At 49.2% G+C, this 27,203-nt stretch overlaps 1 protein-coding gene and 1 long non-coding RNA gene across 2 annotated transcripts; both read left to right on the plus strand.

Moving 5' to 3' along the window:
• Positions 1-1,848: 1,848 nt before the first annotated feature.
• On the plus strand, positions 1,849-8,692 carry LOC133358796 (dual specificity tyrosine-phosphorylation-regulated kinase 2-like). Its single transcript, XM_061577244.1, has 8 exons — positions 1,849-2,073; positions 3,996-4,132; positions 4,462-4,605; positions 5,498-5,636; positions 6,393-6,474; positions 6,874-7,046; positions 7,783-7,843; positions 8,571-8,692. Exons 1-8 carry the CDS (start codon positions 1,930-1,932, stop codon positions 8,690-8,692), a joined length of 1,002 nt encoding a protein of 333 aa, XP_061433228.1. The 5' UTR covers positions 1,849-1,929.
• Positions 8,693-22,484: 13,792 nt separating this feature from the next.
• LOC133358760 (uncharacterized) lies at positions 22,485-25,799 on the plus strand. The gene is made up of 3 exons (XR_009757119.1): positions 22,485-22,586; positions 23,533-23,681; positions 25,561-25,799. It is a non-coding gene; the product is annotated as an uncharacterized LOC133358760 (long non-coding RNA).
• Positions 25,800-27,203: the final 1,404 nt, after the last annotated feature.

A 27,203-nucleotide genomic window follows, 5' to 3' on the forward strand; every position in this document is an offset into this window, starting at 1 on the left:
GGGGGGGGGGGGGGTCAGACATTTGTGATGATGTGTGACGAGGGGGGGGGGGTATGAGAAATGTGATGTCACATCAAAATGCGCAACTTTAAATAAATATAGACAACACGTTCTACTTAATTAAATACTTTTTAATAAATGTTTTCTCCTACAACATCAGAGTGCAGCGCCACATTAAATACGCACTACAATAGTTCAAAGCGATATGAAGCATGTTTTATTTTAGGGGGGGGGGGGCAGAGCTTTGTGACGTCATATTTGAGGGGGGGGTCTGACTTTTTGTGACGCCGTGTGACGGGGGGGGGGGGGGTAAAAAATCGTCCAAAATCGCGTGATGTCATTTATGGATGGCCCCCAATATCCATAACAGGTTTTTTTAGTTAGATCGCATAAATATGTGTCGTTTAATCCGCCACCACCAGACACAGCCAATTAGTAAGGTTTGTCACGTAAACAGAACATGCCAATTCGTCACTAGTACAGCACACCGGTGTGTTGGAGAGCAAAGCCACAACATTTACAATCCGAGTACGACGTTTCGCCAGTAATTACAACTAGCTTCATCAAGCAACAGCCAGATTTGTGGCTGCATTTGCCCCAACAGTTTGTTGAAGTCTATATTGTGGAATTTTGTCTGTGTGTGTAGATGAGCCGATATATAGTGAGAAAAATAAAATGCGTGAGATGGAGTGCGCTCTCAGACTCAAAAGGAGCAGCCCCCATCAAGTGCAAAACCCCGCAAGGTAATACAAATAATGGAGGACACATCAGCCATGTTGCATGTGGGTTATCGTCATCACGGTGGCAATGTTGTATGGGAATGTCACATCGGCCATGGTGGGGTGGGGGCATCAAGGCGGCAATGTTGCATGTAGGATGTCATGGTTGCCATGTTCTATAGGTGACTTCAAGTCAGCCATATTGCATGGGTGACATTGTGCTGGTTGTGTTGTATAGGTGATGTGTGAAGTTGCCTATTTTTGCATGGGGGACATCACATCAGCCATGTTGATTGGGGGACATCAAGGCAGCAAAGTTGCATGGGCACTTGATTTTGCTTTCAGCTGATTGTCTTGTGCAATGGAAGTGATGATGTAGTACCTAGCAACCATTCTTATAGAAGTGAGTTACCATTTTACTGCAACTCCCATATTTACTTTAGTCTGTTTTCTCTTTCGATGTCTGCCAGACTTATGACAAAATAATTATTTTCTTCCCTTTGGCCCAATGTGCACATTCATATGGCGTCTAAACTGTCGGCAGGCTGTGGTAACATTTGTCTCTCACAGTAAGAATATCCTGGCTTTGATTCCTGACTCGGGTGCTTTTGCATGTGGAGTCTGTATGTCCTCCACCTGTTCTGCATGGGTTTCCTCAAGGGTATCCACTTTTCTCCAGTGAAAAAACTGTTAGGAATCAAACATCCCAAGACTAAACAATTGTCTGACATTATTCAGTTGGGATTACACCATTACCCCCTATTGTAATAATTGGGCAATAACCTCTTGAAAAAGATTCTTGAGACTCAGCAAGGCTGTCCTTGGTGAATCTGCTTCTGTTCCTCCCTTAAAACCCATCTCTTCTCCCTTGTACACCCTTCTGCTACTCCCTGCCATCACCCCCAGCTACGACCAGGCCTACCTCAACCCCTATCACCACCCCTATCACTACCCCTACTGCTCCTCCCCAACCCTGATACCCAACTAAGACCAGGCATACGCGAACCCCTCCTTACCTTTCCCTCCTGTTCTGTCACCATAACGACACCACCACTTTTAATAACCCCACTCTTTATCTCAACTACCATCATCTTATGTGCAATGTTATAATTGCTGTAATGCACCTTGTAATACGGCGTGATATAAATCTAACATAAGAAACAAAGGTAGTAATAATGGTTTATACATTTTTATAATTTCTGCAGAAATCATGCAGCTCTACGGCAGCTACCTGACCCTCAGGGAGCAAAGAGAACTCTTGGCCATGCAGGAGATATGGTACCTTGGGCTCCAAAATCAGGCCCGGGGCGAGAACAACCATGGCTACGATGACGACAAACACCATTATATTCCGGTAAGACTCACGACAAAATATACCTGCCTTGCCGGATGCGGCAGGCCACCCTGGTTATTACTTCGGGTGTCATTATCGTCGTCATCACATTCAACATAATCAACCACAGTGTTTACATCACAGGATCATCGAAAGAAGCGTTATCGTGCACACCATCATCATCCACAATGTCATCACACATGGTGTTGTCACGCACAATGTAACTGGTATCCAAAAATCTCAATGCTGAAAAAAAAACCTGCATACATGCAGTTGGTATTTCATGTTGTCTGCCGGGCCAAGTCGCCCTTGAAAAAAGTTTCTTCACTCAATGGGCTTTAAACTTGATTTTGAAGCTTTTGTGACTGCAAGATAGAGGCCGACCGAAATTCGGTTTCGGTTTCGGCGCCGAAAGTTGGATATTGCCCACTTTCGGCATACTTTCGGTTTCGGCCGAAAGTCAATTTTTAACTTTCGGTCTGGTTTCGGTTTCGGCCAAAACTGATATTGACTTTCGGTCGTCAACTAAAGATCTATTTTTAGAATATAACGCTAGTGATAAGTCTATCAGCCGGTCAGTCGGGGGATCTTTGTCTTTAGTCTGTGTGTGTGGGGGTTGGGGCATCGACTGCGTAGCGACTTGTGCGCTGCGCTACGAACCCGGCGGCCCGAGTTCGATTCCCGCTCACGGCCGGTGACGATTATTTGAACCGGTCCTGGGCCTCCCCGAGGTCGACTTAGCCTCAAACGAGTAAGTGGTGTGGTGTGTCAACATTGCCACTGGGGAGACAAAGGCGGCCGGCCATGGTGAATCCAAGTCCCGGCTGAAGCCGGGTAGTAAAGCTAGTACAGTATTTCATAAATCTTGTGTTCGGTAACTTCGGTTATATACCTTTCTGTTTCAGTCTCGGCCGAAAGTGCAGTAAAACTTTCGGTTTCGGCTTCAGTTTCGGCCGAAAGTGAAGTTAAACTTTCGGTTTCGGCAGAAAGTCAATTTTTTACTTTCGGTCTGGTTTCGGTTTCGGCTGAAACCAGAAATTCAGTTTCGGTCGGCCTCTACTGCAGGAATTACTCTTTGGTTCTTTCGGTAAAGTCACGTAGAAATAAAATAAAATAAATAATAGAATAAATTATAAGTTTGAGAAAACAAACCTAGTAAACTTAGAAATGTAATGCAATGCAACACAGAGAATTGGCTAACACAGCAGTTAACACATTACCTGGTTGATTACGTTCTTACAAAGATTGCTAATGGGCTTTACTCGTGAAATAATACTTTTGATTCAGATAGTAGCATTGCCATGACTTTTTCAGGACGGTTCTGACAATTTCTCGCAGCGTTCAGCGTGGTTGCCGTGTGTAATACCAATTGAGCAATTTGGAGGTAAGTTTTCAGCATTGGGATGTTTGGTCATCACCAGTTACATTGTGAGTGTTTATTAGCTATGGGCGGACACCAGAGAAAACCAGGAGGAAAGCCATGCAGAACAGGGGAAGCAGCATAAAAACTCTACACTCCTAATTTGCTAAAGAGGGGTAGAACATACCATCTCCACACAAAAAGGGACTAAGCTGGGAATTTAACCCAGGCCCTTCTTGCTGTTTTCCACAAGTGTGTGCAACAAGGTTATCTAGCACAGCAGACAAGCCTACCGAGTCTTGTTTTTACCCTTCACATAGGACTGACAAAGCGAGGCTAATTCTATAGCTGGTGCTCTCTCTCACTCCCATGGATTAAGTCTCTTTATGTTCATATTCTTTGGGTCTTTAGGTAAAGTCTCGTAGATAGAACAATAAAATAAAGAGCCAAAGAATATGAATTCCTGCAGTCACGAAAGCTTTAAGTCAAGATCTCTTCATGTTGTCTTACGAGCACTCAATTAGCAGTGATTGAATGAGACTTGATTGAATCGGTAATTAACCACTATGTGATTGTTGCGCAGGTAAAACACGAGCACCTCAACTTTCGGTATGAGGTGCTGAAGACGATTGGGGAGGGCGGTCAAGGCATAGTGGTCAAGTGTCTTGACCACATGACAAACACCCTGGTGGCGGTGAAAATACTCAGAACTCCATTGAGGTAAGACTCCACACTACTGCATACTGTGTCTGTGAAACATAGCGCCTCTCTCCACATGCGCCTTGTGCTACGAGAGCCATATTCAGTTAGGGCTCTAGCCGGCTCTAGTTGTGACTATGAATATTAATTGGCCAAAACATCTTTACATAAAAATGATTTCAGAGCTTGGGAAATTGTTGGCACCAGCTCACTCCCTGGCTGCCTTCCCACTTGTATGTGGATCCTCATGCATCTCAATAGTTCTGTCTTTGAGAGTGAGCCAAAAGTGTGCATGGTATTATAAGTCTAAATTATGATTGATGATCTTAAATTGTTGACTCTCTTTGCAGCGCCATGAATAACAATTTGCAGTTGAGGGAGATACAAATCGGGATGATACTTCAGGAGAGTGACACCGACGACTCCAACATCATCGAGATGCTGGATTGGTTCCAGTTCAGGAAGCACTACACCATCGTCTTTGAGCTGTTGAGGTGCGTACCAAGTGGCACTTGCATTGACGTGCTCTTGCGACCATTTATCGTCGTAAAATTGTGGAGCTGCCATGAGTCTTGGAGGCTCAACTGGGACACATGTTTAGCTGGCAGCCATTCGCTTTTCTCCGACAGCCCTGCCCAATTTGACATAGCATGCCCCCTCAATCAGCAGGATGGCAGCGCAGTGGTAACACCTGCGTCTCACAGCAACAAGGCCGAGGGGCTGACTGCCAACTGATGCGCCTATAGGCGTGCAGTTTGTATGTTTCTTCCACTGCTGTACCGAGTGTTCATGGTTGTGTGTGTTGAGTGAGTTAGTGCGTGTGTGAGGGAGGAGGTGTGAGTGTGGAATGTGTATATTCTCTCCCTGTTCTGCATGGGTTTCCTGTGGGTTCTCGGCTTTCTTCAACATTTTGGTGGCAAAATTTTAACGACCTCGCTCGGCATACAGGAAGTTGTGGGTTCGATCCAGAGCCTCGATATTTGGCGTGTGCACGTTCTCCCCATGGTCACGTGGATTTTTACCCGGGTTCTCCGGTTTTTCCCTCCACATTTAGAAACAAGTGTTTAGAGTATTTGGCTGCTCGCTTCTGAAAAAGCGCTATACAGCTCAGTGGGCCTCACCTGGTAAAATAAACACAGTTTATAGTTTCTAATAAATACCCAATTTGACTGCTTGGTCAAGCATACCAATGCTGAAAACTACCGAAAAATTACTCAATTAGGATAACACAAAAGCAACATCGCCCCCTCTGCTGCGAAAACTTGGTAGAACCGTCTTGAAAAAAGTCTTGAGGATGTCCTGCGTAAACGAGCGTAATAATCCATTGTTATATGAACCAGAACCTCACAGAATGACACTGACTTTGTATTGTTGGCTCTTTCACAGTGGAACTCTGGATGATTGGATTGGTAACAGGAAATCCAAGTCCCTTCCGATGGAGATGGTCAAAATATACACCAAGGCGATCCTCAAGTCCCTGCGTCACATCCATTCGAAGACAATCATTCACGGTGACATCAAGCCTGTGAGTGGACAGACTAACCCTGGTGAAAGCCCCAGCCACATTGAGCAACGGGTTTTAATGCATTCGCTTTGTTCACCTGTCTGGGATGGGTGGGGGGGGGCACGGTAACACTGGTCAAGATCATCCAATGTGAAGTAGACTTTGCCCAAAGTTGTGTTGCTATGAGCAGCCTGCCTGAGAGAAACAAAAAACTCAGATACTAAGCAGGACAAAAAAGCACTCCAGTAATATCCTGATTTATGTCTTCCCCTTTTACGTTGTTTTGAGATTCGTCGCCCCTTTCAGGAACGCATCCCCGACAAACTCGGGTATTACTGTTTTCAAATAAACAAATTTTTTAATCGGAATCAAAGTGTAAATTTCCCAATTAAAGGCGTTTGAGGTAAGCTCGTTTTCAAGGGCGACTCCATCAGCTTACAAATTGCTCACAACATTCTTGCCAAGACAAATGCGTGGTGGAAAGTATTACCGAATCCATGTGTGTGCATGGTTTTTCCTAACTCGCATGCACTAGCAGCTATACGCTTCATTAGGGCCTCTCTGTCCACGCAATGAGCAACTTACATCGCATCATCTCACTCTCAGTGGCAGCTGTCAGGAAACATATCCTAATATCGCTGCGACCAACCTCGTTGAAAGTCACCTCGTCTGACTCCCTTTTTAATATATATTTGCCTATTTTGGTACATGCTCAATGGACTGCTGGCTGAATGCTGTTATCACCTCTGTGAATCCCTTCTTCTGTTCTTCATCTAGCAAAACATCTTGGTCAAGGACCGCGTGGCAGGGACCATAAAGGTCGCCGACTTTGGACACAGCTTCGTTGAGGGTTATCAAAGTGAGTGACCTCACCCGGGTGAGGGAGTGAGATTGCTCGTAGCGGTTAGCGCTCTGTGCTACGGACCCGGCGATTATCTGAACTGCTCCTGGGCCTCCCCTAAGTCAACTCAGTCTCAAATGAATACCTGGTGCGAAGTGTAAAGATCAGCACTGGGGAGGCCAAGGCGGTAGGGCGTGGTGCTGGCCACCCACCCCTCGTGTATCGCGCCGGCCTTCATAAGTGCTTGCTAAAAGCACTTGTCTCAAAGGCTTGTTACACCTGTGTCTGTGTGTATGCGCACACATGTGTGTATGCACACACACACACGTGTGTACATGTGACTGTGTGGAGGTGATGACTTGCGTGTGATGATGCTTTTAAAGGTGATTTGGGGATCTTTGTCTCTGTCATTCGCAGCCTCCTTGATCTTCGGTACCGTCAAGTACATGTCTCCGGAGGGAATCTTGGGCTACTCGTCCACCAACTCGGTTGACATGTGGGCTCTGGGATGCACGGTGGCGAAGATAGCAACCGGAAAATCCATCTTCGAACCCATCAACTTCTACGACCAGTTGGGGTGCTGCATGGAGGTACTGCCCAACAGCAGCACTTCGCTCGTGATTCACAAAACATTCTTGGCCACGTCACGATCTGGCCACATTTTTGCCACCCGCCTGCTGACGCAGCCATAAGAAGTAAATGGTCATCCGTGCAAGCACTCAAAGCGCCACTTGTAGTTTAAGCTCACCCACCACCAGTAAGTTGAAGAGCAATTCTCTAAATTAAGTCTAGTAATGAGATACATTTCCCTTGAAGCTACATCCAGCACATATGCAGGACCATAACTGTGTGCACACAATGGCCTACTCTTTTCGAATAACGTCATGGGATCTTCAACGTCTACTGCGAATGTAGCAGACGGCACGTACAAATTTACGCTTTGTACACATCGCAAGTAAAAATTGGGCGGCCGAATCTGAACCAGGAAACTCTGCAACGGGAGGCAGATGTGCAACTGCTGGGCCATGCCACAACCACGACCCTGCACCTGTGGGTGAACCGTGGGGAGCAGTAGCGGAGTGGTTAGCGCACCGAGCTATGAACCTGGTGACCCGAGTTTGATTTCTGCTTACTGGCAACATTGTTAACAAATACCTGAACTGGACACAGGCCGACAGCGTTAAATGAGCACCTGGTACCTGGCGCTATGGGGCCAATCCCCTAGTGTGCTGCGCCGGCCTTAATAGGTGCTCACTAACAGTACTCGCTACAACAGTCAGTTGCGTTTATATGAAGGAACTTTGTTGTTGTGTGAACCGTGTGTAGGTCCTGGGGCTGCCTCCGGACTACTTAGTGAATAACGCTCCTAAAAGAAAGAGATACTTTGGTAAGTTGAAGGGACAAGCTCACTGGAATACGTTTTACGAGCCAACTGTTATTGTTTCAGTTCGACCACCGATAAATTCTTGAATATTGATTTTCACAACCGACTTTCACCATTAAGCATCAGCAGAGACCCAGGAAATCAGCTTGAAAATCTTGTACATGTGGCAATTGGGTCTTACAGCAAAAAATGTGGCTCAGTCATTAAGTGGTCTGACCCAAAAATCAACAATGATTCGTACATAGTTTCCTTTTTCTTACCAACACCCATGCCAGATGATGCAAACACTCCATTGTGATTCACATTGGTTATCAGAGTTCTGCATTTAAAATGTGTATATATTGTAAAGTTCAGTCATAGTCAAAATAACTCACATTTGGCGGGTCATTATGTTAGTGTTCCAGTGTAATCCTAATGGAGTAATTTGCAGTTAACATTTTCACATTGGCAAAACTTGGTCCGTAACGCTGGCACAAAATGGCCTACGTCACGGAATCTGTAACATCCACCATGAAACAAACGGTGCAAATTTGTTATAGTTAATGCAGCCTGCAGTGTAACCAGGGCGGCCTGCCGGATGGTAACCACAAACTTCTGCAACAGGTGGCAAAATCGCAACCGCTGGGCCACGGCGTAGTGCTACTGCATTGCACTATTTCTGCGCTGCGGGTGCGCAAGGGCCGATGTTGGTTGTGTGACCGTGTCTCCTGTGTGTGCGCGCTCCCTGCAGCATCCACCAAGAAGCCAAAGATGCTTTGCCGCCATCGAGTGCCAGGGAGTCGCCCGCTCAGCAAGCTGCTCGCAAACTACGACCCGGAGTTTGTGGACTTCATCAGCTGCTGCCTCCAGTAAGAGCCCCTCCCCCTCTCCCCCACGAGGATTCCCGCATCGGTCACTCTGCTCCGACTGATGAGCGACCGCTCTCCTCCTGTCCCCTAGCTCCATCCCTCTCAAGCACAATTAGAAGCTCCATCATTGCATAGACTGGCTTGATCCATACACTAACATAGAGAGACTTAGACCCCCATCTTCTTCGAAGCCAAATCATTGCTAATGCCCACAACCCTATCCCCTTGGTGTTTCCCTCTTGGCTAGACCGCAGTAGGGCACCGGAATGGAAAAAATGTGATGCGAGGTGGTTTGCGTTGCCGCAGAACTTAGGCGAGTGCTCTGTGCAACAGTAAACAATGTAAATAGAGATAACTTGAGGATGTTGTTAATTATGCATCTTATTGACGCTCGTTTACCTAGGAAAGCCTCACGACTTTTTTCAGGAGGGTCCTGCCAAGTTTGCGTATTGGGGGCGATGACTTCTACGTACATTCCAAATGAGTAATTTACAAGCAGAGCCGTCCCTGGGGTATGGCGAATCAGGGCGGCCTCCCCAGGCCCAAACGCTTATGGGGACACCGCGCTTGGATGTCACGGTGGTGTCAGATGTAATACTTCTGGTTTCGCTCGAAGGCATCGGGGGGCCCACACGGTGTGATTGGCCCCTGGCGCTGCACCCACCTATGGGACAGCCCTGCTTACAAGCAGTACATTCCTTTGCCAAATGTGGACCTTGATGCCAGCCTACTCTCGCACAATACATGATAGGATCTTTAACATCCTCTATGAAGCAGACGGCGATTATTTTTAGGGATAACACGCCCGCAGCATTAACCAGGGCGGCCACTGGATTCGCACCGTGATCCTCTGCAACAAGTGGCAAACAATGCGCGAACCCTGGGCCACGTCACTGCTGCGTCATGTCACAGGAGAGATGAGCTCATGTGGGCATTGGATGATGTGGAGCTGGTTGGACTTGCCGATGACTTTTACCAGCGGTGTTAAGATCGGTTTCGTGAAAGACGACACAAGGCAGTGCCAGGCAAGGTGCACTTTTAGGCTACTGGGCAGTTGGAGGTAATTCGCTACTCGGCAACAACGGAGGGCGGAGAAGCGACGCTCACAATGAGCAGAGCACCGAGCGGCTAATATGCAGTAGGGTGGCAAAGTGGGGAGCACAGTTTATACATCAGCAGCTAGTTGATGATTATGGTAATCATTGCCAAAAGTGGATTACTGCTACCACTGCTGCCATTAGTTCTTGGACCCAGTGAGAGGAGGCAAATGTAAATCCTTCGATCGTCATCGCTCGTCGTGTGTGCCGCTTGTGTCTGTACCGTTCCAACAGATGGAATGCGTCTCGTCGCATGACACCGGCGCAGGCACTGGCACACCACTGGCTGCGGGATGTCGGCACAGCTGAATCCGGGCATTCCGGGGCAGCTGCCGTCACCACCACCCCTGCCACCGCCGCCACCGCTGTCCCCGCCGCCGCCATCGCCGCCGCCGTCACAGCCACTGTCGTTGCTGCCGCCACCGCCACCACCACCGCCGCCACCGCCGCCACCGTCGCTGCTGCCGCCACCGCCACCACCACCGCCGCCGCCACCACCACCGTCGTCCCTACCGCCACCGCCGTCACCGTCCCCGCCGCTGCCGCCCCCACTACCACCGTCGCCGCCAGCCCCGCCGCCGTCACCGCTGCTGCCGCCGCCGCTGCTGCCGCCGCCACCACTGCCATCGTCGCTGCTACCGCCGCCGCCGTCACCGTCCCCGCCGCTGCCGCCCCCACTACCACCGTCGCCGCCAGCCCCGCCGCCGTCACCGCTGCTGCCGCCGCTGCCGCCGCCGCTGCTGCCGCCGCCACCACTGCCATCGTCGCTGCTACCGCCGCCGCCATCGCCACCGCCGTCACCGCCGCTCTCACCACCGCCGCCGCCGTCACCGCCGCCGACGTAACCGCCACCGCTGTCGCCGCCGTCACCGCCGCCGCTGCCGCCACCACCGCCGCCGTCGCCGCCGTCACCGCCGCCGACGCCGTCGCCGTCACCGCCACCGCCGTCGCTGCCGTCAGTGCCGCCACCGCCGTCGCCGCCGCCGTCGCCGCCGTCACGGCCGCCGCCGTCGTCACCGCCACTGCCGTCAAAGCCACTGTCGTTGCTGCCATCGCCGCCGCCGCCACCACCACCATCGTCCCTACCGCCACCGCTGCCACCACCGCCGCCACCACCACCGTCGTCCCTGCCGCCACCACCGTCGCCGCCGCCGCCGCCGCCGCCGTCACCGCCGTCACCGCCGTCACCGCCGCCGCCGTCCGCGCCACTGTCGTTGCTGCCGCCGCCGCCGCCACCGCCGCCACCACCATCGTCCCTACCGCCACCGCTGCCACCACCGCCGCCACCACCACCGTCGTCCCTGCAGCCACCGCCGCCACCACCGTCACCGCCGCCGCCGCCGTCACCGCCGCCGCCACCACCGCCGGCACCGCCGTCGTCCCTACCGCCACCGCTGCCACCACCGCCGCCGCCACCACCGTCGTCCCTACCGCCACCACCGCCGCCACTGCCACCATCAGCAGTGACCAGGGTCCGGTCTCGCTGTGCGACAGGGAGGGCAACGCAACCTCTACAACCGCTGTGCAACGGTAAGCAGCTCTGCGTGTTGTGTCCTGTGTGTGTGTGTGTATTTATATTATTATTTATTACCACTTTACTTAATTACCCAGAAAAGCCTGTGTCTTAAGATGCTGTGAATGTTGCGAAGCGCAGTTTAAATGCACACACGGATGATCGGGAGTTGCGATGTTGTAGCGTAATAACGAACGAGCAATAAGAGGGAAATTAAATGGTGTCATGTCCATCCGTTCACAGATCGAGCCCCGCACAGCCCTCGCTCACCCCGGCCTCTGCAGAGAAGATGGAGGTTGTGGAGGAGAGCATGCAGGAGAATGTGGAGGAGGAAGGGAAGGAGGGGGGGAAGGAGAAGATGGAGGTGCCGACACGGGAGACGAGAGAGCGGAAGAAGCGATCTGGACTGGCTCGTGTGGGACGAGCAATCTGCTCTTTCTTCTGCCACTGGCTGCTTTGTGGTGGAGTTTCCACCGCAGAGTAGCCATGAAGGCGCCAGGGGTGGTGATGATAGATGTGCATTAGTATCATCACCACCGCTATCACCACACATGCACACACATTCCACCCTCTTCCCACCCCAACATACACACAGCACACATACACTACACACACACACTACACAGACACACCACGGACACTACACACACTACACACACTACACAGACATACCACAGACACTACACACACACACACTACACACACACCACAGACACTACACACACACTACACACACACCACAGACACTACACACACACACACCACAGACACTACACACACACCACAGACACTACACAAACACCACAGACACTACACAAACACCACAGACACTACACACACACACTACACACACTACACACACACCACAGACCCTACACACACCACACACACACCACAGACACTACACACACACCACAGACACTACACACACACTACACACACACCACAGACACTACAAACACACACACCACAGACACTACAAACACACACACCACAGACACTACACACATACCACACACACTACACACACACCACAGACACTACACACACACCACAGACACTACACACTACACACACACTACACACACACCACAGTCACTACACACACACTACACACACACCACAGACACTACACACACACACCACAGACACTACACACATACCACACACACTACACACACACCACAGACACTACACACACACCACAGATACTACACACACACTACACACACCACAGACACTACAAACACACACACTACACACACACACCACACACACTACACACACGACACACACACCACAGACACACCACAGACACTACACACATACACACTACACACACACTACAGACACTACACACACACATTACACACACCACAGACACTACACACACACACTACACACACACCACAGACACACTACACACACACCACAGACACACACACACGCACATTACACACACACTACAGACACACACACACCACAGACACACACCACAGACACACACTTCACACACCACAGACACACACTACACACACTACACAGACACACACTACACACACACCACACACACACACTACACACACACCACAGACACTACACACACACCACAGACACTACACAACACGCAAACACACACTACACAACACACCACAGACACACACACCACAGACACTACACACACACACTACACACACACCACAGACACTACACACATGGGCTGCTAGGCCGTGCTGTGGCTGGACTTGCGGGTTTCATAACCCAGCCAACGCAGCCTCGCCTGCCGGAGGAACTTGCCAATGTCCAGAACTTTCAAGGATCTGAGAGCTCCTCGAACTGTAATCCGGCCTGGTTAATCCCAGGATGGATCGGAGGCAGGCCACCCTACGTATCACACACACTGTACATTATTGTTATTGTAATATATACATTTTCAAATAAACTTGTAAATATACATGAGGCAATGTTGCTTTGTTTGCGAGTGTAGCCTGGGTTCAAAGTGTCTTGGCTTGTGTGAGGTGTCTTGGCTTGTGTGAGGTGTCTTGGCTCGCGCCACGAGCTGGGAATGCATTCTCAGCATCGGTGGCTGGGCTTACGCTCTTGGCCGGTTGGAGGAGCTGAATTCGACCTGGTTGACATGACAACCACCTTTGTGTTGTAGGTTTTTGTTAAGTCACCTGGCTTATTACATATAATTTTGATTATATCTGCATTCAAGAATCATTTTCACGAGTTCCTTCTGTAGGGTTTGGCCCCCTTCTTTGAGGTAAATCTCGTAATTAATTTTTGTACGGTAGTTGGTGATGCAATTATATGAATGGCTCCAGAGAAAATGTAATTATCATTTATGTGACGTGAGAACGGAATATAACGCCTCGTATTCGCGACGCTTTCCGTACTCTTGAGCTTATATTCCCTGTTGCCAAAATCTACGTTTCTGATTTGATTCACGTCATACAGATCTCATAGTTACTAAATGTATTTTAAAAATTATTCCAGGAATCAATTTATTTCCCAGACGAAGGGAAGGCAGTACTAGATTTTAAGCGTATATTACTGGAACGCGCAAGTTGACCCCAACACCCTGGGCTGTCCGTGCCATCACAAATCTCTCTCGACGCATCCGCCGAATCCAGGAAAACAGTCGACTTCCCATTTGCCAGGACCACAATAACGTCCCTCGTCATCGCTTGAAGTCACAAGCCCTTTTTTGGACCCATGCACTTAACCTCTAAAGATGCGAGTTTAACCCCGATGAAGTTTGGAGAGCTAAATGGAGTTCAAAATAACTCACAAACACCTTGTTGTGAAAAAATCCCTGAAGTCACGTAGGTAAAAAAATGTATAATAATTATAAAATAATAATAAATGAAAATAACAGTAAATTTAGCTGTGACGGTCCCACCTGAAGACAGAGACTTGTGTTGCCTCCGAAACGTCGTGATTTAATTGAGTTATTTTCATTTATTATTATTTTATTTTATTATTATTATTATTTTTCCTTCATGACTTTACCGAAAAAACGTAAGAGTATGAATCCTTGCAGTCACGAAAGCTTCAAATCTAGACGAAAATCCCTGGTTTTGATCTTCTACAAAGCTCATGGTCCACCCTAAATGGCATCCATACAAACCAAGGCCGATGCGGATACCTGATGCACAAATGGAAAATTAAAAACTCTCCAGTGTGCGACTGCGGTCATCCAGAACAAACCGTACGTGTGGTGACGCGATGCCCGATCCACGAGTACGCAGGAGACATCGCCGCGATACACTCCGCCGCTCCTGACGAGGTTATCCGGCTCGACCACTTGGATGCGAAACTGTTGCTCGGCATCTACGTCAGCCAATTGGAGAGGAGGAGGAGCGTGTATAAGAAAAATGATCCGTCAAACTTTTGGCAACAAAAATGGCTCATTACACAGCTACATAAAGTTTACAATATGTAATTAAACACACAATCATGACCTTGTAATACAAAAAAAGATCTCCCATTTAGACTGTTAGGCAAGTGCTATTAACACGCATGAATGATGGCCCGCACGGCACATGAGGGGATGGGTGGACAACACTTTGTATGGCCGCCTTTATCTCCTCAGTGCCGATATTGCCACACCACACAAGGCACTCAATTACAGCTGAGTTGATCTAAGGAGAGGCCCAGGACCGGTTCAGATAATCGTCACTGGTGTTGGCCGTGAGCATGGAACTGGTGTCGCTAGGTTTGTAGAACAGTGAGTTAACCACTGCACCTCCGCTCCCCCTCATCTTGTAATAGCGCACACACTAACACACCTCAACTGGGCATTAAGACGCCCCCAATGCAAGTTTTCCAAATCTGCTCGCCTAACAACAGCTGTCATTCGGGGAGCTGAGCGAGGGCTTGCCCGCCGACCTCACCGTGGCTCACAGCTTTGCCGTCTGGAAATTGGCGCTGGCTGCGTGGGGAGGCGCCGCCAAGCCCAGCCTGCATTGGCGCGGCTAGCCCACATGGCTAGCGAGGGTGGCTAGCCCACATGGCTAGCGAGGGTGGCTAGCCCACATGGCTAGCGAGGGTGGCTAGCCCACATGGCTAGCGAGGGTGGCTAGCCCACATGGCTAGCGAGGGTGGCTAGCCCACATGGCTAGCGAGGGTGGCTAGCCCACATGGCTAGCGAGGGTGGCTAGCCCACACGGCTAGCGAGGGTGGCTAGCCCACACGGCTAGCGAGGGTGGCTAGCCCACATGGCTAGCGAGGGTGGCTAGCCCACATGGCTAGCGAGGGTGGCTAGCCCACATGGCTAGCCCACACGGCTAGCGAGGGTGGCTAGCCCACATGGCTAGCGAGGGTGGCTAGCCCACATGGCTAGCGAGGGTGGCTAGCCCACATGGCTAGCCCACACGGCTAGCGAGGGTGGCTAGCCCACACGGCTAGCGAGGGTGGCTAGCCCACATGGCTAGCGAGGGTGGCTAGCCCACACGGCTAGCGAGGGTGGCTAGCCCACATGGCTAGCGAGGGTGGCTAGCCCACATGGCTAGCGAGGGTGGCTAGCCCACACGGCTAGCGAGGGTGGCTAGCCCACATGGCTAGCGAGGGTGGCTAGCCAACATGGCTAGCGAGGGTGGCTAGCCCACATGGCTAGCGAGGGTGGCTAGCCAACATGGCTAGCGAGGGTGGCTAGACCGCACGGCTAGCGAGGGTGGCTAGCCCACATGGCTAGCGAGGGTGGCTAGCCCACACGGCTAGCGAGGGTGGCTAGCCCACATGGCTAGCGAGGGTGGCTAGCCAACATGGCTAGCGAGGGTGGCTAGACCGCACGGCTAGCGAGGGTGGCTAGCCCACATGGCTAGCGAGGGTGGCTAGCCCACATGGCTAGCGAGGGTGGCTAGCCCGCACGGCTAGCCCACATGGCTAGCGAGGGTGGCTAGCCCGCATGGCTAGCGAGGGTGGCTAGCCCACATGGCTAGCGAGGGTGGCTAGCCCGCATGGCTAGCGAGGGTGGCTAGCCCACATGGCTAGCCCACATGGCTAGCCCACACGGCTAGCGAGGGTGGCTAGCCCACACGGCTAGCCCGGGTGGTGCGACTGCGTGGCTAGATCACGTGGTGTGACCGCTCACTCGGTCATTGTTTTGTTGTTATTTTATTGTTTTATTGTTGTTTTATCGTCGCATTCGACAAATGTTTTCCCGAGAAAGGCAACGGTTCCGTACGCCACTTCCTTCGCACATTCTCCGACTTGCACTGCCACTTCCGCGGAGATGGCTGGGTTCAGGCCCCGGCACTCTGTGTGTGCGTCTGCGCGCGCGTCCCTCATCACGAGGGTTCACTTTAAACTACAATCGGCTCGTTCCCCGACGTTCTCGCAACGACCGCGCTTCCATCGGCGTTGCTTCGTCAGAAGACGATCAATCCCTTGGGAAATATCGTTCCGAGCAGATAATACAGAGCTACCTCAGAGATCACACAGGCGCTTGCCCTGCAGTACATGAGTAATGTTCATCGGGCGACAGTCAAACCGTCGCCCGATGAATCATACCGCGCCGGGTACTAATGTAGCGCTGAATCGACCTAGACGATGCCCAGGGCAAGATGAGATTATTTCCACTGATATTAGCACGGCGGGTGAATCAAACTGAGGTTGGCGAATTCGCCGTGACAAGGCCCCACTCTGCTTTCAAACCACGCCGCCCGCCCGGGGGAGGTCTTTAACATCCAAGCGTGAGCGAAGCAGGGGGGGCACCGTCTTTTTACGGTCAAATACACCCGGGCTGTATTAACCAGGGCGGACGCCGGGCTCGAACCAAATTGCCACAAAGGGCTGCAGTTAAAAATAAAATATTTTTCATTTTTATACTCTTAGGTTTTTTCGGTAAAGTCACGTAGGTAAAAATAAATAATAAAAGTAAAAATGATAGAAATAATTTTCAAGTAAATCTAGCTGTGACGGTCCCACCTGATGACGGAGACTTGTGTTGCCTCCGAAACGTCGTGATTTATTATTTTATTTCTATTATTATTTCAACGTTTATTATTTATTTTTACATACGTTACTTTACCGAAAAAAACCTAAGAGTATGAATCCTTGCAGTCACGAAAGCTTCAAATCTAGAATTATTTTTTATTTTACCAGGTTGAAGGGCTCCACTGAGCTATGTAGCTCTTTATCCACAAGCGACATGGCTATCACAAATGATAGCTCAACTCACTTGCTTATCATCGCGAGGAAATATATAGCGGCCAAATACTCTGAACGCACATTGTTGGTTCTAAATGTGGAGGGAAAACCTTGACCTGGAGAAAAATCCACGCGACCACGGGGAGAGAGACACGCAAACTCCAAATGTACAGCAGCAGCAGGCGTCAGTGTCGGCATCGAACCCACGACCTCCTGTGCACCAGGTGAGGTAGTTAACATCTCACCGCCGTGGATGCTGTTGTACTCGTGTGGGTCAACGTGGCACAGCAGCAACAGCCCCCCCCCCTCGTGGACTGGCAGCCTCCTGTACCCGCCTGTGAGGCATAGCGCCCTCTTGCGGGATAGACTCGCGCTGCAGAAGTTACAACAGCGGAAATTGCAACCGCTTCCGCGATAAGCCATATAGATGTGTACGTACGTTCTCACCGTTGCATAAATGCCCACGATTGTGAAGTGATTTTAACAGAGTAAATGTCCGTGTTTGACGTACACCGCTGTGTGTGTGTGCCTCTCCAAACTCCAAAACACGGTCAAGCCACTCGCCACTTGCCATGACACGTGGCGCTCCGCCATTACACACGTGGCCGCAGCAGCAGGACTTTGCTGCACTCACACACACACAGAGTCCTGCTGCTACACACACACACGTGTGGATGTGCAGCAGAGTCCTGCTACTACACACACACACGTGTGTATGTAGTAGCAGGACTCTGCTGCTGCTGCAGTCTCGAGACTTGAGGATTTCCCGGCTCTCGTCCGATTCGAGTCGAGAACGCGCCACTCTCACGACTCTCGAGTGCTGCCGGCCGAGTCAACAACGAGGTGGTGGACTTAGTAAGAAGGACGTGTGTCGGTACCCGATGCTGAACTTCTTTCGCACCGTACGTAGCCAACCGTGGTAATCGGAGGTGCGGGGGAAGGACAACAAACTAAACACAAGAAGGCGGTTCTAAAGAAACGAGTCTTTGTTCATCTCCATGATTTAAAAGTGCCCAGCGCCGGTGGCTTCCTATCTGAAGAGCGTTCCAGGCGGCCGCATCAACATCCTCACCATCATGCAGGTACCTCCTCAACATCATCATCATCATCACCGCCATCGTGTGTGCAGGTAGAACTTCTATCGCACTGCACGGAGCCAACCTCGCCCATGAGAGGTGCGGGAAGGACAACAAGAAACAACAACAACAACAAGCAGCTTCAGCAGCAGGTCTCAAGAGTTTGTCAATTTAGGAGCTCCAGCGGTTCCCCCCAGGCCGTGAGGCCCTGGGGGCGGTGTGGGCTGCGGGGCACCCACTGAGCAGGGAGGCGACAATCTTCACATCAAGATTGAGGCGACAATCAGTCAAGACGTGACCCCTCTCCCTGTCCGCACGCCGACTCTTTACCCCCCACCCCCCAAGGATTAACGCTATTAACGTGTTTAAGCAAACAAGACTATCTCATTCTAGACTTGAAGCTTTCGTGACTGCAAGGATTCATATTCTTAGGTTTTTTTCGGTAAAGTCACGTAGGTAAAACATCAAAATTAATAAAAAAATTATTTTTTATTATTTTATTTTTATTAATTTTGATGTTTTACCTACGTGACTTTACCGAAAAAACCTAAGAATAAGACTATCTCACTCATCTTAAGGCCAATGTAGACACATTGTTATCGAGGCTTCCCCAGATGTTTCCTATGTGTACATTGCCAGTAGACCCCCCCCCATAGGCAAGCGAACGCGTTTGAGTTACCCCCCCCCCTCTATGCGAACTCAACTGATGGCCCCCCACTTGTCAATGGCAGTGAGAACCTTCTATAACCCACCTTTCTTATGTTTCATTAAAGTTAATTATTATAAATAATTCTAGATTTGAAGCTTTCGTGACTGCAAGGATTCATATGCTTAGGTTTTTTCGGTAAAGTCACGTAGGTAAAACATTAAAATTAATAAAAGTAAAATAAAATATAAATCACGACGTTTCGGAGGCAACTCAAGTCTCCGGTCCCACCTGGTGACGGAGACTTGTGTTGCCTCCGAAACGTCGTGATTTTTATTTTATTTTACTTTTATTAATTTTAATGTTTTACCTACGTGACTTTACCGAAAAAACCTAAGAATATGTTTATAAATACATTAATATTCAGTGGTGTACAATTAAAGCCGATGTCTACATCGTTGCAAAACGATATATGAACTTAATACAAAGGTATGCTAATGTTAAGGAATACACTTTCAACATTAGCGATTTCACACCATACGGTATTATTTAATGGGATACATTTTGACAATATGGTACATTTGTGGCTGAGTAGACCTAGACGTCGCTTTGTACAGACACTGCAAGTTGGTCGTTACACGCTCACAGCATCGCCGCTCACCAAAACGAGACACGCGAAGACACAAAAACCAGAGCGGAATATCGAGAAAGTCACAACGCCTCAGACACCCTCAGACACACAGAGACACACACTCAGACACACTCAGAGACACAGACACACTCACAGACTCAGACACACAGAGACACACAGAGACACAGACACACACAGAGACACACTCAGACTCACACACACATACACAAGTAGAGGCACTCACAGATACACACAGAGACGCACAGACTCAAGACACACTCAAGACACAGAGACAGACACGTAGACACACACAGAGACACACTCAAGACACGTAGAGACACACACACAGAGACACACACACAGACACATAGAGACAGACACAACGATCCCCTCTATCGCCTGATCAGACTGCAGGGGCAAGTGCTGCTAGGGAGCGCCTAGAAAGGCCGGCACGGCACACGAGGGGGTGGGTGCCCAGTGCCACACCAAGCCGCCTTTGTCTCCCCAGCGGCGATGTTTACTACACACCGCACCAGGTACTCATTTGAGGCCGAGTCGACCTAGGGGAGGCCCAGGACCGGTTCATACAATCGGCCCCCATAGCGACGGTGAACGCGGGCCGCGCGTGACGTCACGGGGCCGCGCGTGACGTCACGGGGCCGTGCGTGACGTTACGTGACCACGCGTTACCGGAAGTCGCGAAAGGGGGCGGGAACCAATCGGAATCTCGGACTGTGACGTCACTGTGACGCATCAGACCGACATCCGGTTTCGTGGCTCGTGCGCTCAGAGTTGGAGAGACGCGTGGAGACGACGGAGACCGAAGGCAGCAGCTGGAGCCACTCCGAGCGACACTCTGAACAGGTGAGAGCGGCAGAGTTGTGACGAGCTCGACGTGTTACACGCGGCAGCTTGATGTGCTCACGATGTGAGTCACGATCTCGGTTTGTACCGATGGTGTGGCTCTGTGTTGATGTTTTTAATGATGTGGATCTGTTGATGATGTGGGTCTGTGTTGATGATATGAGTCTGTTTTGGTAAGTTTGTGTTGATGTGGGTCCGTGTTGATGCAGCTTTCTGTTTATGTGAGTTTGTGTTGATGTTGAGTCCGTGTTGATTTGGGTCCTTGTTAATGTGGGTTCGTATTGATGTAATTTTTTTGTTAATGTGTGTTGATTATGTGAGTCTGTGAGGATGATGTCTGTCCGTGTTGATGTGGTTTGTGTTTATGCGAGTGTGATGGTGTGGCTTTGTGTTGATGTGTGTGATGATGTGGGTTTGTGTTGATGTGTGTTGATGTGGGTTTGTGTTGATGATTTGGGTCTGTGTTGGTTATATGGGTCTGTTCGATGTGGGTTTGTGTTGATGTGAATGTGTTGATGATGTGGGTTTGTTTGATGTGGGTTTGTGTTATGCGAGTTCGTGTTGATGATGTATCTCCGTTTTGACGATGTGCGTTCGTGTTGGGGCTGTGGTTAAGTCAGGGGACAGAGACGGGGGAACATAGAAGTGCGGTACAATTAAGGATTTTGCTGCACTGCCGCACCCCTCACTCATCCCACGCACCCCTCATCCCACCTCCAGTGGCAGCTATCTCTCTAGGGAACAAGGTGGCTCAGCAGTCGGCCTGCAAGTGGCCATTAGTCTGCCAGCTGAGGGCGATGTGCAATCCCAATTGATTAAAAAAACTGTTCACGATTTCGAGATGTAAATCACATGGTGAGTAACGATCTCGTCCCACATCCTAGACTGTGCTTGACCCTACTACACTCGTCTCCCGCATTCCTCACGGAGACCCAGACGGTGCGAGACGCAAGACACTCCGGTATTCCTGCTCTACACGTCACCAACATGGAGGTACGGGCTCGACTCGCGTGGTGAAGTATGGGCGAACATGTGATTCACATGCCTGTGTTCTCCACTCTCTATCCGCGTACCTACTCCTCACCATTTGTACCTTGGTGTGTGTCTGCCTGCCTGTGTGTGTATCTGAGCGTTTAACACGTAGCCTTTTGTGACCAAGGGGCCGTCCATAAATGACGTCACGCACCTGGGGGGGGGGGTCAGATATTTGTGACGATGTGTGACGAGGGGGGGGGGGGTATGAGAAATGTGACGTCACATCAAAATGCGCAACTTTAAATAAACTTAATTAAACAGACTTTTTAATAAATGTTTTCTCCTACAACATCAGAGTGCAGCGCCACATTAAATACGCACTACAATAGTTCAAAGCGATATGAAGCATGTTTTATTTTAGGGGGGGGGGCAGAGCTTTGTGACGTCATATTTGAGGGGGGGGGGGGTCTGACTTTTTGTGACGCCGTGTGATGAGGGGGGGGGGGGGTAAAAAAATCGTCCAAAATCGCGTGATGTCATTTATGGATGGCCCCCAATATCCATAACAGGTTTTTTTAGTTAGATCGCATAAATATGTGTCGTTAAATCCGCCACCACCAGACAGCCAATTAGTAAGGTTTGTCACATAAACAGAACATGCCAATTCGTTACTAGTACAGCACACCGGTGTGTTGGAGAGCAAAGCCACAACATTTACAATCCGAGTATGACGTTTCGCCAGTAATTACAACTAGCTTCATCAAGCAACAGCCAGATTTGTGGCTGCATTTGCCCCAACAGTTTGTTACAGTCTATATTGTGGAATTTTGTCTGTGTGTGTAGATGAGCCGATATATAGTGAGAAAAAGAAAATGCGTGAGATGGAGTGCGCTCTCAGACTCAAAAGGAGCAGCCCCCATCAAGTGCAAAACCCCGCAAGGTAATAAAAATAATGGAGGACATCACATCAGCCATGTCGCATGGGGGACATCAAGGCGGCCAAGTTGCATGGGCACTTGATTTTGCTTTCAGCTGATTGGCTTGTGCAATGGAAGTGATGATGTAATACCTAGCAACCATTCTTATAGAAGTGAGTTACCATTTTACTGCAACTCCCATATTTACTTTAGTCTGTTTTCTCCTTCGATGTCTGCCAGACTTACGACAAAATAATTATTTTCTTCCCTTTGGCCCAACGTGCACATTCATATGGCGTCTAAACTTTGGGCGGCAGGCTGGTAACATTTGTGTCTCACAGTAAGAATATCCTGGCTTTGATTCCCGACTCAGGTGCTTTTGCTTGTGGAGTCTGTATATCCTCCACCTGTTCTGCATGGGTTTCCTCAAGGGTATCCACTTTTCTCGCGTGAAAAAACTGTTAGGAGTCAAACATCCCAAGACTAAACAATTGTCTGACATTATCCAGTTGGGATTACACCATTACCCCCTATTGTAATAATTCGGCAATAACCTCTTTAAAAAGATTATTGAGACTCAGCAAGGCTGTCCTTGGTGAATCTGCTTCTGTTCCTCCCTTAAAACCCATCTCCTCTTCTCCCTTGCCCACACTTCTGCTACTCCCTGTCCTCACCCCCAGCTACGACCAGGCCTAGCTCAACCCCTATCACCACCCCTACTGCTCCTCCCCAACCCTGATACCCAACTAAGACCAGGCCTACGCAAAACCCCTCCTTTACCTTTCCCTCCTGTTCTGTCACCATAACGACACCACCACTTTTAATAACCCCACTCTTTATCTCAACTACCATCATCTTATGTGCAATGTTATAATTGCTGTAATGCACCTTGTAATAAATCGTGATATAAATCTCACATAGGAAACAAAGGTAGTAATAATGGTTTATACATTTTTATCATTTCTGCAGAAATCATGCAGCTCTACGGCAGCTACCTGACCCTCAGGGAGCAAAGAGAACTCTTGGCCATGCAGGAGATATGGTACCTTGGGCTCCAAAATCAGGCCCGGGGCAAGTACAACCATGGCTACGATGACGACCAACACCGTTATATTCCGGTAAGACTCACGACAAAATACCTGCCTTGCCGGATGCGGCAGGCCACCCTGGTTATTACTTCGGGTGTCATTATCGTCGTCATCACATTCAACATAATCAACCACAGTGTTTACATCACAGGATCATTGAAAGAAGCGTTATCGTGCACACCATCATCATCCACAATGTCATCACACACGGTGTTGTCACGCACGATATAACTGGTATCCAAAAATCTCAATGCTGAAAAAAAACCTGCATACATGCAGTCGGTATTTCATGTTGTCTGCCGGGCCAAGTCGCCCTTGAAAACAGTTTCTTCACTCAATGGGCTTTAAACTTGATTTTGAAGCTTTTGTGACTGCAAGATAGAGGGCCGACCGAAATTCGGTTTCGGTTTCGGCGCCGAAAGTTGGCAATTGGCCACTTTAGGCATATTTTCGGTTTCGGCCGAAAGTAAATTTTTAACTTTCGGTCTGGTTTCGGTTTCGGCCAAAACTGATATTGACTTTCGGTCGTCAACTAAAGATCTATTTTTAGATAATAACGCTAGTGATAAGTCTATCAGCCGGTCAGTCGGGGATCCTTGTCTTTAGTCTGTGTGTGTGTGGGTTGGGGCATCGACTGCGTAGCGATTCGCGCGCTGCGCTACGAACCCGGCGGCCCGAGTTCAATTCCCGCTCACGGCCGGTGACGATTATTTGAACCGGTCCTGGGCCTCCCCTAGGTCGACTCAGCCTCAAATGAGTAAGTGGTGTGGTATGTAAACATCGCCACTAGGGAGACAAAGGCGGCCGGCCGTGGTGAATCCAAGTCCCGGGCGAAGCCGGGTAGTAAAGCTAGTACAGTATTTCATAAATCTTGTGTTCGGTAACTTTCGGTTATATACCTTTCTGTTTCGGTCTCGGTCGAAAGTGAAGTTAAACTTTCGGTTTCGGCCGAAAGTAAATTTTTTACTCTCGGTCTGGTTTCTGTTTCAGCCGAAACCAGAAATTCAGTTTCGGTCGGCCTCTACTGCAGGAATTACTCTTTGGTTCTTTCGGTAAAGTCACGTAGATATAAAATAAAAGAAATAATAGAATCAATTATAAGTTTGAGAAAACAAACCTAGTAAAATTAGAAATGTAATGCAGTGCAACACAGAGAATTGGCTAACACATCAGTTAACACATTACCTGGTTGATTACGTTCTTACAAAGATTGCTAATGGGCTTTACTCGTGAAATAACACTTTTGATTCAGATAGTAGCATTGCCATGACTTTTTCAGGACGGTTCTGACAATTTCTCGCAGCGTTCAGCGTGGTTGCCGTGTGTAATACCAATTGAGCAATTTGGAGGTAAGTTTTCAGCATTGGGATGTTTGGTCATCACCAGTTACATTGTGAGTGTGTATTAGCTATGGGCGGACACCAGAGAACCAGGAGGAAAGTCATGCAGAACAGGGGAAGCAGCATACAAACTCTACACACTCCTAATTTGCTAAAGAGGGGTAGAACATACCTTCTCCACACAAAAAGGGACTAAGCTGGGAATTTAACCCCCAGGCCCTTCTTGCTGTGTGCCACAAGTGTGTGCAACAAGGTTATCTAGCACAGCAGACAAGCCTACCGAGTCTTGTTTTTACCCTTCACATAGGACTGACGAAGCGAGGCTAATTCTATAGCCGGTGCTCTTTCTCACTCCATGGATTAAGTCTCTTTATGTTCATATTCTTCGGGTCTTTCGGTAAAGTCTCGTAGATAGAACAATAAAATAAAGACCCAGAGAATATGAATTCCTGCAGTGACGAAAGCTTTAAGTCAAGATCTCTTCATGTTGTCTTACGAGCACTCAATTAGCAGTGATTGAATGAGACTCGATTGAATCGGCACTTAACCACTGTGTGATTGTTGCGCAGGTAAAACACGAGCACCTCAACTTTCGGTATGAGGTGCTGAAGACGATTGGGGAGGGCGGTCAAGGCATAGTGGTCGAGTGTCTTGACCACATGACAAACACCCTGGTGGCGGTGAAAATACTCAGAACTCCATTGAGGTAAGACTCCACACTGGCACGTGCCACAATGTGGTGGATATTATTAACGCAACTATTACGGAAGGCCGGGTGGCACAGTGGTAACATTTGTGCCTCACAGCAAGAATGGCCCGGGTGACCTGAGTTTATATCTCACTGTTCCGCATCGGTTTTGTCCAGATTTTCCAGTTTCCACTCGACGTGAAAAAAAAACCCTGACAATTTAACCAGGGGATACCAAACATCCCAATGCTATTTCCGAATTGAAAGTAAAATTGGCCCCTACCCTGAAACTACTGCATACTGTGTCTGTGAAACATAGCGCCTCTCTCCACAATCACCTTGTGCTACGAGAGCCATAGTCAGTTAGGGCTCTAGCCGGCTCTAGTTGTGACTATGAATATTAATTGGCCAAAACATCTTTACATAAAAAGGATTTCAGAGCTTGGGAAATTGTTGGCACCAGCTCACTCCCTGGCTGCCTTCCCACTTGTATGTGGATCCTCATGCATCTCAATATTTCTGTCTTTGAGAGTGAGCCAAAAGTGTGCATGGTATTATAAGTCTAAATTATGATTGATGATATTAAATTGTTGACTCTCTTTGCAGCGCCATGAATAACAATTTGCAGTTGAGGGAGATACAAATCGGGATCATACTTGAGGAGAGTGACACCGACGACTCCAACATCATCAAGATGCTGGATTGGTTCCAGTTCAGGAAGCACTACACCATCGTCTTGGAGCTGTTGAGGTGCGTGCCAAGTGGCACTTGCATTGACGTGCTCTTGCGACCATTTGTCGTCGTAAAATTGTGGAGCTGCCATGAGTCTTGGAGGCTCAACTGGGACACATGTTGAGCTGGCAGCCATTCTCTTTCTCCGACAGCCCTGCCCAATTTGACATAGCATGCCCCTCAATCAGCAGGATGGCAGCGCAGTGGTAACACCTGCGTCTCACAGCAACAAGGCCGAGGGGCTGACTGCCAACTGATGCGCCTATAAGCGTGCAGTTTGTATGTTTCTTCCACTGCTGTACCGAGTGTTCATGATTGTGTGTGTTGAGTGAATTAGTGCGTGTGTAAGGGAGGGAGGAGGTGAGTGTGGAATGTGTATATTCTCTCCCTGTTTTGCATGGGTTTCCTGTGGGTTCTCGGCTTTCTTCAACATTTTGGTGGTAAAATTTTAACGACCTCGCTCGGCATACAGGAAGTTGTGGGTTCGATCCAGAGCCTCGATATTTGGCGTGTGCACGTTCTCCCCATGGTCACGTGGATTTTTACCCGGGTTCTCCGGTTTTTCCCTCCACATTTAAAACAAGTGTTTAGAGTATTTGGCTGCTCTGAATTTCCCCATGATAAGCCACTTCGTTGAGGTATCATTTGTGGACAGATCGCTTCTGAAAAAGCGCTATACAGCTCAGTGGGCCTCACCTGGTAAAATAAAAGTTTATAGTTTCTAATAAATACCCAATTTGAGTGTGCTTGGTCAAGCATACCAATGCTGAAAACTACCGAAAAATTCCCAAA

Source organism: Lethenteron reissneri, chromosome 63 (assembly GCF_015708825.2).
Source record: "Lethenteron reissneri isolate LAM-NWPU_2019-01 chromosome 63, ASM1570882v1, whole genome shotgun sequence".
In the NCBI taxonomy this organism is placed as follows: domain Eukaryota; kingdom Metazoa; phylum Chordata; class Hyperoartia; order Petromyzontiformes; family Petromyzontidae; genus Lethenteron; species Lethenteron reissneri.